This window comes from Periplaneta americana, chromosome 9 (assembly GCF_040183065.1).
Source record: "Periplaneta americana isolate PAMFEO1 chromosome 9, P.americana_PAMFEO1_priV1, whole genome shotgun sequence".
NCBI lineage: Eukaryota > Metazoa > Arthropoda > Insecta > Blattodea > Blattidae > Periplaneta > Periplaneta americana.
This window is the reverse complement of record NC_091125.1, coordinates 118,776,062-118,789,513: the sequence shown is the minus strand read 5'-3', so window position 1 is coordinate 118,789,513 and position 13,452 is coordinate 118,776,062. Positions and strand designations below refer to the sequence as shown.

The following is a 13,452-nucleotide window of genomic DNA, read 5'->3' as shown; positions in this document are numbered from 1 at the left end:
AAAACAAAGTCCTCGAATTGGAAAATTTATGTTTACTTAAGCCCCGAACTTCAAAAGGAATTTTTGCCCAATATCTACAACTGATGGAGATTTCAATACTAATATAAGTTAATCTGCAGCCATAATATACAAGAAACAAAAACTTACATTCTTGCTACAAGCAATATTAATATGTACAGCTATGAAAATATGACAATATAATATTTATCACTACTACATAACACTACATTTTGTATCTACTTACAAATATTTTATGACTGAAGTATGTTTCAGAAATCAGATCAGTAACAAAATACTACAATGGTAGAAACAGACGGGAAATAAAGCTTAAAAGTATATAGTGGAAATAACTTTATTTCATACTATTGTATTGAAGGTATTAAAACTTATATTAAAAGTACCTTATTTATTTAATATCTGTAGCTCATAAGCTTATTACTTTTGTACACACCTGGCAGTGAAATCACATCAAATTCTTACTTATACAAAAATACATTATAAATTTCTGCTCAGTGATTGAAATGCAATATAGTGAATAAGAAGATACCCATCTGACCCCTACGTGAGAATATCACAAATAATGTTTTGTTGTCCATCACTTTCTTGCCATGCATGTGCTTCAGTTCGCTGTAGCATGGAGCACTGATGCTATGAATATTCATTCTCTCGCTGCAAATAGCTGATTTCTGAAGATTTGAAGAACAAAATTAAAAATCTGTAAAAAAAAAAAATAAAAAGAATAGTTATCAAGGAATGAAACATAATAAGCTGTAAATCGCTGGTAAATTGTACCAGGAATCTTCTTATTCAGGAACATGATTATTTTAGCTGCTTAAATGTAGATGTGTATGTACTGTATGTATGTATGTATAACGGTTATTTGAGTATCTATTACTTATTTACTCATTACCAAACATAGGCCTATAGTAGTTTAGTGAATCCATGACACATTTTTCCAGGAGCCTTCCCTTTTAGGGATATTATTCTTTTAAATATCGTAGATATATGACTGATTTGCCAATACATAACACGAGAAATGGCTCGTAAATTTTTCACGCAGCATCCTCATATAAACATGTGTCCTAATCTCAATATTTTCTGAGTTACACTAATTTGAAGTTGTTAGTAAAATACCTTTTTTTCTTTAGTTTTAAGGGTAGAATAATATTACAAATAGATAATGAAAAATTCAGAAGTATCATTTCTTTAATTGCCTAGTGTTCTGAAGCTAAAAATGTGTTGTGAATTGCTTTGTACAGATTTTGTTTTTCAATTTTTAACTAAAAATTACATCATTCTTACGCACTTACCGCAACAATAGTTACAAATCATACGAGTTTAGGAATTTGATTCTTTACAGTTTAATTATGTATCCTAATATACACTCTTAAAGAATTTACAAAAGTGGCGTGATTTGTAACAATTTTTGTGATAAATGCATAAGAAAAATGTAATTTTGTAATTAAAAATGGAAAAAAAAAAACTGTACGAAGCAACTATGGAATTCGCAACACATTTCAGATTCAGAATACTAGCTAATTAAAGAAATGATACTTCTGAATAGTTCATTCTTTATCTGTAATATTCTTTTACTCTTAGAACTAAAGAATAATGGTATTTTACAAAGAACTTCAAATTAGTGTAACTCTGAAAATATTGAGATTAGGACACATGTTTACATTATATTTTTTGCTCAGAATGTCTTCGGAAATAAGTTTCGTAAGTGGCGGTAAATCCTAGTGAATCACCCTGTATGTGTAACTAGTTTGTACAGCTACAACACGGAAAATGGCTGCTAAATGTTCCCAAGAGCCTTTTTATTTAGGTACATTGTTCTTCTAGCTGTCCTAGATGTATGACTGGTTTGTAAATATATGACAGTAGAAATGGCTAGTAAATTTTGCCAGGAACATTGTTATTTGGGGATAAGCTACAACATTGGGAATGGCTGAAAATTTTTGACAGAATCTTATTTCGTATTTTTTTTTCTGTTTATTTCTATTATTGTATTTGTATTCCTGGTGTTGTGGAAGAGAAGGCCTGGTGGCCTTAACTACATCAAAACAAACAAACAAACAAATAAATAAATAAATATATTGGTTTGTAGCTAATAGAGGAGCTGAAATGGTAGATGATGTGGTTACATTGTTTCTACATATTGTTTTAGTCTATTTCTATATTGTTGTGTAATCTCAATAAAGCAATTTAGTTATTTAGGGGCATGATTTTAACTGTCGTAAATGTGTGACTAGTTTGTAAAGCTACGACACGGGAAACGGCTGATAAATTTTTCCAGGAGTCTTCTGATTAAGGGACATTATTAATTTTAACTGCCGTAAATGTGCCACTGATTTGTAAAGATGTGATACGGGAAATGGCTGAATAATTTTGCCAGGAGTCTTCTTATTTAGGAACATGATTTTAACTATCGAAATTTTAGGAATGCTTTGTAAAACTACGACACGGAAAATAGATGGTAAATTTGCCAGAAGGAACACAGTTATTTTAGTTGTTGCAAAATTTATTTGTAAATATCTGACATGTTGTGTCCTTGCAACAGATGAAATTTCGTAAGAGAATTTCTTTGCCCAAGAGAAGTGGAACCAGCGTCCATTCCGTACGACTAGCCCAAGATATGATGCCTTAGGTCACGTAGCTACGGATCGGGGCCAAACCTGGTAATTGCTAACGAACATTTGTGAACTAAATGTAACAATAATGATTACAGTAGATTTGCTATGTTAATTGTTTCAGAAATTATATGAAAGAAGCTTCAGTTATGATTTCAATATATTCGCGTGGAGTGAGGAGAGGACAAAAAGGTGGACTAGCAATAACATTAGGTAGGCACTAGCCCATCGGAGCTCCCCTCCTAATGCTGCCCTGTGAGTAACAAGAAAGTGAACTGAGGAATGATTATACTGTATAAGGCATCAATCTGAAATTTGGAAGAAAAAAATACATGATTATATAAATTGCAGGTGGGATCATGTAGTGCATATGGCTCAAACGAAATTTCGACTAAGACTCTTACAATACCAATCAGTAGAAAGAAGTAGTATTGCAAAAAATCACTGGACGCAACATATTAATATAATAAAGAATCTAATAAAGAACGGAGTGTTCGGTATAATGCTTTAATGAAAAGGAAGAAGTATTGCTCACCACAAGGTTTTATTTGGCACTTTTTCCTTCGAACCAGGCGTCTTGGACAAGGTCGACCTCCATTTTGAGGCGTCACCTGTAAATTAAAAAATCATCATAATGAAACTTATCACCTAAGAAAAACGAAATAGAAAGTACAGATACTATCTAGTTTGTAAAGTCGGTTTTGGAGCAAAATTTTAGTTGGAATGTGTTATGACAAGAAATTAATCCAATCTTCAAAGTAGAGGCCATTTTTTTTTCTCTTGTACGGAAGAGAGACCCGTAGGCTTACACTGTAGCTCGAGTCTTATTGTGCTTACCACCCTAATCTGTGAATGATTGGATAGCCGAACGGCCGCACTCTTGTACAAGTACAGCACGTCGCACCGTGAACTTAACCCTGGCTATGGTATGGATGATGATATGTGAATTAATGATGGCGAAATGAGTCCGAGGTCCAACACCGAAAGTTACCATTAGATTCTATAATCTTGAGCCACATTTCAGTTAGGTTTGTTATCCCGCGACGATACCAGTTTCTGGTTTTTTATGCAAAAAAAATTCAGTGGCCCATTTCAATAGCTTCCAAGTTTTGGAAATGTTTTCAATGCTGGAAGATGGTAATCTGAAGGCGCAAGGTCAGAGCTGTATGCCGGGTGTGGTAGCACTTCGATTCCTCTCAATTCCTGATTTTTTCCATGGTTGTTCGAGCGATGTGGGGTCTCAAATTGTCCTGCTGCGAGAGAATTCTATTTCGATTAACTAATGCCGGGTACCTCTCTCCCAAAACTTCATGAACTCGTTCTAACTGTTGAATATAAAGATCCGCATCGACTGTACACCCATTCGGAACAAACTCCCAGTGAGTAAGCTTTCTCCAAATTTATCTCTTCTCGCGGGTTCTAGTTAGGCTTAAATGCTCCGACGTGATTTTATGAAGGAAAACGTTGCAAATTGCTCCATGTCGATTGTACAGGCTTTTACCATCTATACCGAGCAGGCATCATCAAAGGTGCGTACACACGTAGCGAATGAACGAACGACAAACGAAATGCATTCGCTGATTGAAATCGGAACGTGTGGACGACAACGCAGCAAAGGTAAACAGATCGTTTGGTTTGCCTTCGGTAGTGATCCGTCGCTTGTCGATACATCAAAGGAAATTGGTATTCGTTGTGGACGGGATTTCTTACTTGTTTGCAGTTCGTAGCAGAATGCAGCGGTTAGTTTAATTTCACCAATAGGATGTCGAAACTGGAGCGGGCTGAAGAAGCTGGTATCAAACTTATTGATGTATATAGTGACCAGGAAATTTTATGGCCCTATTTTTCACTGTAATATTTCGAAGTCTGTTTCTGAAATGGACAACAATTGTGAAACTGTTCCGATTCAATTCGACATGAGCAAGTCAGTACCTCTATATCGATTGCGACTGCCTATAATAACAACGGTTACACTTGCTATAATTATATCTTCGTCTGCCATTACTGCGAATAATCAGCAAACGCGAATGTTCTCTGACCATTTGCTGACGATTTGTACGTTGTTCCGATCAGCGAACGAACAATGATGTTTTGCTTCATCATTCGTTCGTTGTTCGTTTGCTACGTCTGTACGCACCTCAACTGGATGTGGTCGGCTTGATGTAACTTACATCTTACTCGTATTGAATAGTAAAATTAATATAAAAGGAAAAATATCCGTCATTTATTATAATTTGTCTATGATATTAATTTAGCTGGAATAAATACTGCAATATTGTATTCTGGTAAAATATTATCCATGAAAATCCGCCGCTGGTTGCTAAGATTTCTTTTACCTTAATCATGCGGAAACGCTCCTTGATGCCCACACCACATGGAACGCTGCATTCAGTCCACACACTCCAGTCACTCACTACGCAGTCCACTGGAGGCGGTCCTGCTGGCTCGTCTATGTCCTGCGGTGCCAGCAGATTTCCTGACTGTTGCGCCACCAGAGGAGCTGACTGCTGCAGAAACTGGTCTGTAACAGAGTGCAGTGTTGAGTTCAGAGAATTTTCTTCGGGAGGAAAACAGACGGAATTGACCATGGGTTATGAAGCAAAATCACCAGTCAACCGGCAACCGGCAACGACCGAAGTGGGCGGTGGATACTCTACATTGACCTTATCTTAAAGTTTTTAAGAACCAATGGAAAAAGTTCAGAAAACAATTTAAAAAATTTCTCCATACTTACACCTGCTCAATTTATTGATGAATCGTTTATGCTTGTAAATTAAATTGACTTGCTTACAATGCATTTTATATTTTTGTACAAGTTTTTACTTGTTTCATTATATCAAAGCTATAATGCTCATGTAAGATCTATTAAATACAATAAATTAAATGTAAATAAAAATGAAAAATCGCTCAATTACAGAGGGGAAACTCATACCAAGTTACAAACAAATCATAAGTTCTTTAACATTGCTCATCCTTACCTCTAACTACTCCACAGGCATCATTGCATTCCTTAGCTGTGAGGAAATTATTACGGTTACCACGGCAACCACCATAAGCAAAGGGAACACACATTCCCTTTCTGGCATCAAAATACCAGCGTTCAAAATAACCTCGACATGGACCCGTTTCCTGCTCCATCATGCATACCTCTGGAATAAAAAAGAATTTGATCGTTTTAACGTAATTCATTCTACTGTTGATGACTTTAACATATATCTATAATATTCAATGTTATTATTCAAATGGCATGAACATAACAAAATTGTCATACATTAATTATATTTCTAGCTTCCCAGTATCTACTGGTTAGTGTCTTTTTTGTTAAAGCAGAAGCAATACTCAATGTTCTTCTCTTACAGTTTAATACTAGATGTTGTAGTATTAAATTGTTTACTTTAATTTAAATATATTTTTTTATATGACTGGTTGGATCACTGGCTGAGAAGAAACTGCCTACTGAAGGATGCACTGGAAGGAATGGTGAACGGTAGAAGAGTTCGGGGCAGAAGAAGATATCAGATATTAGACGATATTAAGATATAAGGATCATGTACGGAGACTAAGAGGAAGGCAGAAAATAGGAAAGATTGGAGAATGCTGGGTTTGCAGCGAAAGACCAGCCCATGGGCACAACATTTATGTATATATAGTGTATTGTTGAAGTAATGCAGATAATTATATTAGTAAAAGGTAAAGGTATCCCCTTTACATGCCATGAAGGCACTTAAAAGGCATGAAGGTAGAGCCCTATGCTCTCTAGACCTCGGCACTAGAATGAGGTGGTGTGGTCGGCACCACGCTCCGATCGCCTTTTACCCCCGTAAAAAGACTCGGTACTTAATTTTATAGTAGGCTGAGTAAACCTCGGTGCCGTTCTGGAAGTTTAGCAACGAGAAAATCTCGTCACCACCAGGATCGAACCCCGGACTTTCCAGTCTGTAGCCAGCTGAGCTACCCTGCCGCCAATTATATTAGTAGTACTCGTTAATTTCATATAACCAAAATAAATAATAAAACTACCTTTTCTTCAGTCAGTTATTTAATGACGCTGTATCAACTACTGTGTTATTTAGTGTCAATGAAAATATGATAGCGAGATGATATTAGGAGAGGAGAGGAGAGGAGAGGAGAGGAGAGGAGAGGAGAGGAGAGGAGAGGAGAGGAGAGGAGAGGAGAGGAGAGGAGAGGAGAGGAGAGGAGAGGAGAGGAGAGGCTGCAACATAATAAAGAGAATAAAAATACAAAATATGTGCATACGTTTAGCAACGGACATGTCGAAAGTGCACTCTTCCTGGATTACGCAGTGTCTCTGTTGAACCAGCTCAATACGGCCGCTGCACTTTTCCTGCAGCTCGGGTGCAACCAGCAGCAGACGTGTGCGCAGCTTCACACCCTTCCCACAGGATGCACTGCAAGGACTCCAGTCACTCCAGTCTGTTGCGGGACACATGGGGTCCGGCTGTAGTGTATCAAGATAAAACAATATGTAATCTTCATCTTACGATGTTGGATGACGTATTTACGTCCGTTGATGTGACATATTAATGAGCGCCTGACCGGAGTACAGGAAGTCGCAGGTTCGAATCCCGCTCGAGGTTGTGAAATTTTTCTTTCATACCATGGCATGATTGTGACTATATAAGTATTTAAATTCAATAAAACAATATGTAACACTAAATATTAGACATCACTCGTCAATTATCATGAAAGTAAAGGTCTTCAGTATGAGGTTAAATCAAATACGGGTACATTCCACTTGCTGATTAATGCTATAGATATCTCACGGGTTTGTTATATGCATTTTGTTTCAAAACTACTAATCTTGAAACATACAGCTATTTAACCGAACATTTTATTATGATCTGATTTACATTCACACTTCATGGTGTTATTAACTACTTCTCAAACTATTTTTGTCGTATAAAAATAAGAATTTATTGCTATGATGTCATCGAATAAAACAATGTACCAGACATCCTTAACAAATTGAAAATAAAAACTGTTTTTATGAGGCCAGAATCGGTGTGAATTATTTTGAGTATAATATAATAACAAAACAGATTATTATTATTATTATTATTATTATTATTATTATTATTATTATTATTATTATTATTATTATTATTATTATTATTATTATTATTATTTTATTTTATTTTATTTTATTTTATTTTGTTCTTTTTCGTTTATTGTATCTTGTTTGTTCCACTGTATTATGAATTCATTGTATGTGCCTACAAGTGTATAATAATTGTGTTGTTGGAACCTAGCTCTGTTGTAGCGCATATTTATAATTTTTTCCCTTATCCGTTTAACTTTCTCCTTTCTGGGTCTTACAAGCCAATTCACGTAGCGGAGAGATAATTCCTTGGATTACAAAGGAGGCATTGGCAATCTAGGGACTCCCTCTGGTGAGGGTTCAGCTCGAAGCAGGAAAAATAAAATAAATTATAATTATCATCGTCACTGTTATTAACACATTTTTCTGTAGAAAGGATTAGGCTTCCTGGATCACTTCAGAGATTCAAATTTGGTCTGACCACCGCTTCTTTGGCCTTCTTATTCCTCTCCACATCTTGATTTATGAAAAGAACGTTCTTTTTGGAAAGACTTGCATAATTAGTTTTCCAGGTTGATTTAACCTACACTGTTTTACATAATTTATTATGCACTTTACCCAGTCCTTGGGTAGCTATTAGAGATGGGTAAAAAAAGCTGGAACAGTTTATTTGAAACTGTTTCACAATTGAAACTGTTTCGTATCGAAACAGTTCCGTAATATAACCTGTTCCAACTGTTCCAAAGAGTGTTACACTGCTCCAGTGATATCAACGTTCCACATGGTTCCAAGAGATAAACAGTTCAGTTTCTAAACAGTTTTCCTCTTCTTTGCTGTTTGCAAAGGCCACATGTAGCACTATCATTGACCTCCAATCGAAAGTAGATAATATAATATCCATGTTCCACACGGCCTTCGTGCAACAGTAGCCTATGTAGGATCGCGCAATTTAATTGTACGAATCAAATTCCCTAATAAATCTCCTAATTATTAGCTGTCCATTGATGGAGAATATGTTCAGGGTGCCGTGACATAGTGTTAATTATTAATATACCGCGAAAAATATCATCGGCTAATGTCATCGTTATTAAACTCTCCTAGGGTTATATGCGTTATTTTTACTAAAATCGATTTATTTTGAATTGTAGTTATTTACTGTACCCTTAATAGTAACCTACGACAACTATCTTTCGTTGTCATAATACACTGAACAGGTGATTTAAAGACGATTCAAGGGCCTTGAAACATGTTCCCGAAGCAGATGAGAGGTTCAAACAGTTGGAACAGTTGGCACTGATGTTGTAAACATATTCTTATGAAACTGTTATCTTTGAAACTGTTATTTTGGAACAGCTTCGTTCATGAAACAGTTACAGTCGAAACTGTTTCTTAAAAAGAACAGTTTATCCCATCTCTAGTAGCTGTAGTCTCGCATATGACTAAAAGCAGCAACTTTATTATTATTATTATTATTATTATTATTATTATTATTATTATTAGCTTTGTCATATTATCATATTATTATTATTTTCCTTGTATTATTATTATTATTATTATTATTATTATTATTATTTTCCTTGCCATATTATCATATTATTATTATTATTATTATTATTATTATTATTATTATTATCATCATTATTTTCCTTGTCATATTATTATTATTATTATTATTATTATTATTATTATTTTCCTTGCCATATTATCATATTATTATTATTATTATTATTATTATTATTATTATTTTCCTTGCCATATTATCATATTATTATTATTATTATTATTATTATTATTATTATTTTCCTTGCCATATTATCATATTATTATTATTATTATTATTATTATCATTATTATTATTTTCCTTGCCATATTATCATATTATTATTATTATTATTATTATTATTATTATTATCATCATTATTATTTTCCTTGTCATATTATTATTATTATTATTATTATTATTATTAATTTCCTTGCCATATTATCATATTATTATTATTATTATTATTATTATTATTTTCCTTGCCATATTATCATATTATTATTATTATTATTATTATTATTATTATTATTATTTTCCTTGCCATATTATCATATTATTATTATTATTATTATTATTATTATTATTATTATTATTATTATTATTATTTTCCTTGCCATATTATCATATTATTATTATTATTATTATTATTATTATTATTATTATTTTCCTTGCCATATTATCATATTATTATTATTATTATTATTATTATTATTATTATTATTATTTTCCTTGCCATATTATCATATTATTATTATTATTATTATTATTATTATTATTATTATTATTATTTTCCTTGCCATATTATCATATTATTATTATTATTATTATTTTCCTTGCCATATTATCATATTATTATTATTATTATTATTATTATTATTATTATTATTATTTTCCTTGCCATATTATCATATTATTATTATTATTATTATTATTATTATTATTTTCCTTGCCATATTATCATATTATTATTATTATTATTATTATTATTATTATTATTATTATTATTATTATTATTATTATTATTATTTTCCTTGCCATATTATCATATTATTATTATTATTATTATTATTATTTTCCTTGCCATATTATCATATTATTATTATTATTATTATTATTATTATTATTATTTTCCTTGCCATATTATCATATTATTATTATTATTATTATTATTATTATTTTCCTTGCCATATTATCATATTATTATTATTATTATTATTATTATTATTATTATTATTATTATTATTTTCCTTGCCATATTATCATATTATTATTATTATTATTATTATTATTATTATTATTATTATTTTCCTTGCCATATTATCATATTATTATTATTATTATTATTATTATTATTATTATTATTATTTTCCTTGCCATATTATCATATTATTATTATTATTATTATTATTATTATTATTATTATTATTATTATTTTCCTTGCCATATTATCATATTATTATTATTATTATTATTATTATTTTCCTTGCCATATTATCATATTATTATTATTATTATTATTATTATTATTATTATTATTATTATTATATTTATGAAACATCATGCATTAAATTCTCATGTGTACTTACAATATCCTGCCTGTCCTCGTTCGTGCACTGTGGCTGCATACATTTCTCACGTTCAATCATTGATACATGTGGACATTTTTTGCGACCAAATCTGTCCACAAATCGTCTGCTACGACTAATGGTGCCCACTCCACAGGTTACAGAGCACTCTGACCACGGGCCCCAAGGAGTTGTGTTACAAATGCCTTCATTCTCTTCCAACGGTTGATCGTCTTCTGCTGCCACTGCAGGACTGCCCCTGTATAAAATTTAACATTAATTCTGCACGATCAAAAAACGTATATACATTTATTCGAGTTCATTCGGAATAAGATTAAATGAATTTGAGGAAATTTATAGTTACCGACTACTTTATAAGGGGCTCGAACCTAACATGTAAAGCCATGTTTATAACTGGGAAGCTCTATATAGAAATTTATCAGTTGATTCTAACATTAAAATTAAATAGTAACTGGTATCCTATTTTAATAATACATCAAAACAACGAAAAACCAACTAATGCTAAAAATGTTAATTCATTCATCCATCTATCCATCCAACCATCCACCCATCCATCCATTCATAGTGTTCTGACCAAGGGCAGGTCTTTCACTGCAAACCCAGCATTCTCCAGTCTTTCCTATTTTCTGCCTTCCTCTTAGTCTCCACATATGATTCATATATCTTAATGTCGTCTATCATCTGATATCTTCTTCTGCTCCGAACTCTTCTCCCGTTCATCATTCCTTTCAGTGCTAATATGAAATGTTATTGTGGCCTATTAATACGTAGGCCTACTAAATTTAGTTGAACTCAGTTCAAAAATACAGAAATTAACAAGGAAAAAGTCGCAAAAAAAAAGTACGAATGGATATCATAGTACGCAGATCTATTTATAATTTGAGAACAGCTACAGGGCTCATCGATGCGATAGGTTATCGAAACTGAAGTCACCTCCATTCGCACGAGCTGAGTCACCATTAATCCGAAGATCGCTTGATGGCACAGTAGTGTTCATCATTCTAACACAGTGGTTCTTTACAGCATTAGGCAGAGAGTTTTTGGAAAACAAGGGGTCTGTAAACATGTTAAAAAGTGTATCCATATGTTTTTGTCGTTAATATCCGGATTCTCTCAATCTCAAATTATAAATGAATTTCTCTGCATAATGCTCGGCTTTTTTAAAAGCAGCCTAAAAAACATCAAGTGCCACAAACAACAAAACTCTGTTATACTCACTGGCATTCTGGTATGTCAGCAACACACATCTCCTTGGATACCAGCTGACGATCACAGCCCAGCATCAGAGCCTTATCCTGGTTCCTGTAGAAGCGCTGGCGCATTCTCAGACCTTTGCCACACGTCACAGAGCACTCACTCCAATCGGAATAGTCAGTTACAGCACACTCCGCTATAGACGCAGAATAATAGAGTTGCTATTAAGGATCCAGATTGACACTAAAAAATTCCATTCTTTGACAGTTGAAGGACTTGGTGCAAGATGAAGGTAACTCCAAAAATTTATAAAATTTCATTTCTTCTGTCTATATATAGGGAAAAAATAGTGGCATGTTTGGTATAAGAACGAGGTAGATCAGCCGGAAATTGAGTGTGTCGCAAGATATTGAAACTTATCCCGCTTATGTGTTTGGCGCAAGTGGGAGGCATTTAATTTATAGTCTCTCCTGAGAAATGTGGTAAAATGAAGTACCCTCCTCTTGCACCAGACCATTCACTTATGCATTAACTGACAATTCTACATTCATTTTATTATGCATGTGAGTACCGATTATTCTTCTTCTTCCACCATCAAGGATTTGAAAGACTTTTTTCCTGTTCCGTTCTCAAGATATCATCTTTTTACCGTTTTAGTCCTACCAATTTATTTGTATTGTTTAAGCTGACTATTACACTCTTACTACGTCATACTACTTTTGACCAATAAAACGGTACGAAAGGGCGTATTTCAACCAATCATGGCTGCTTATCGCACAATTTTATCGCGTCCCTAGCATTTGTTTAATTTTATCGCGTCCCTAGCATTGGTTTCTTTGTTTGCCAACATTTGAAACTGCGCTGGTCTGGACGTCAAAAAAAAAATATATAGGCCTATATATATAATTACAAACCACTCCAGTCGATGCACAGCAGTTTCAAATATGACTCGCATTGGCATTCAAGAACAAGAATTAATCAAAATCACTGATCATACCTATGCATCTTCTGAAATCCGATTTACAAATAAATGAAGAGCACCATTCGGAAATCCTCAATAAGTTGAATACACCATGTAGGCCTAAATCAACGAGTTCCACTTCTATTACGCACACGTCCAATATAACATCAATTGAACCACCAACCACATTCAAATTTTAAAATTGTACATTCAATAATTATTCCTTTTAAAATTATTCATTCGGAAATCCTGAATAAGTTGAATACACCATGTAGGTCTAAATCAACGAGTTCCACTTCTATTATGCACACGTCCAATATAACATCAATTGAACCACCGACCACATTCAAATTTGAAAATTGTACATTCAATAATTATTCCTTTTAAAATTATTCATGTTTATTTTTTATGTCATCGTCGTTAATTAAAACTTTTCTAATATTTGTGTATATTAGTTAGGTTATGTTATAGCTTCTGCT

General features: G+C 32.9%; 1 protein-coding gene across 1 annotated transcript in view; it reads right to left on the bottom strand.

The window, feature by feature from the left end:
• Positions 1–336: 336 nt before the first annotated feature.
• Positions 337–13,452, bottom strand: part of fat-spondin (extracellular matrix protein f-spondin) — a 45,356-nt gene continuing 32,240 nt past the window's right edge. Inside the window, exons 9-15 of the mRNA XM_069835746.1 lie at positions 12,037–12,208; positions 10,819–11,056; positions 6,888–7,089; positions 5,609–5,779; positions 4,967–5,151; positions 3,166–3,241; positions 337–715 (exon numbers count right to left, since the gene is read on the bottom strand). Coding sequence (XP_069691847.1) covers positions 708–715; positions 3,166–3,241; positions 4,967–5,151; positions 5,609–5,779; positions 6,888–7,089; positions 10,819–11,056; positions 12,037–12,208 — 1,052 coding nt within the window. The 3' untranslated portion in view covers positions 337–707. The remainder of the gene's footprint in view (positions 716–3,165; positions 3,242–4,966; positions 5,152–5,608; positions 5,780–6,887; positions 7,090–10,818; positions 11,057–12,036; positions 12,209–13,452) is intronic.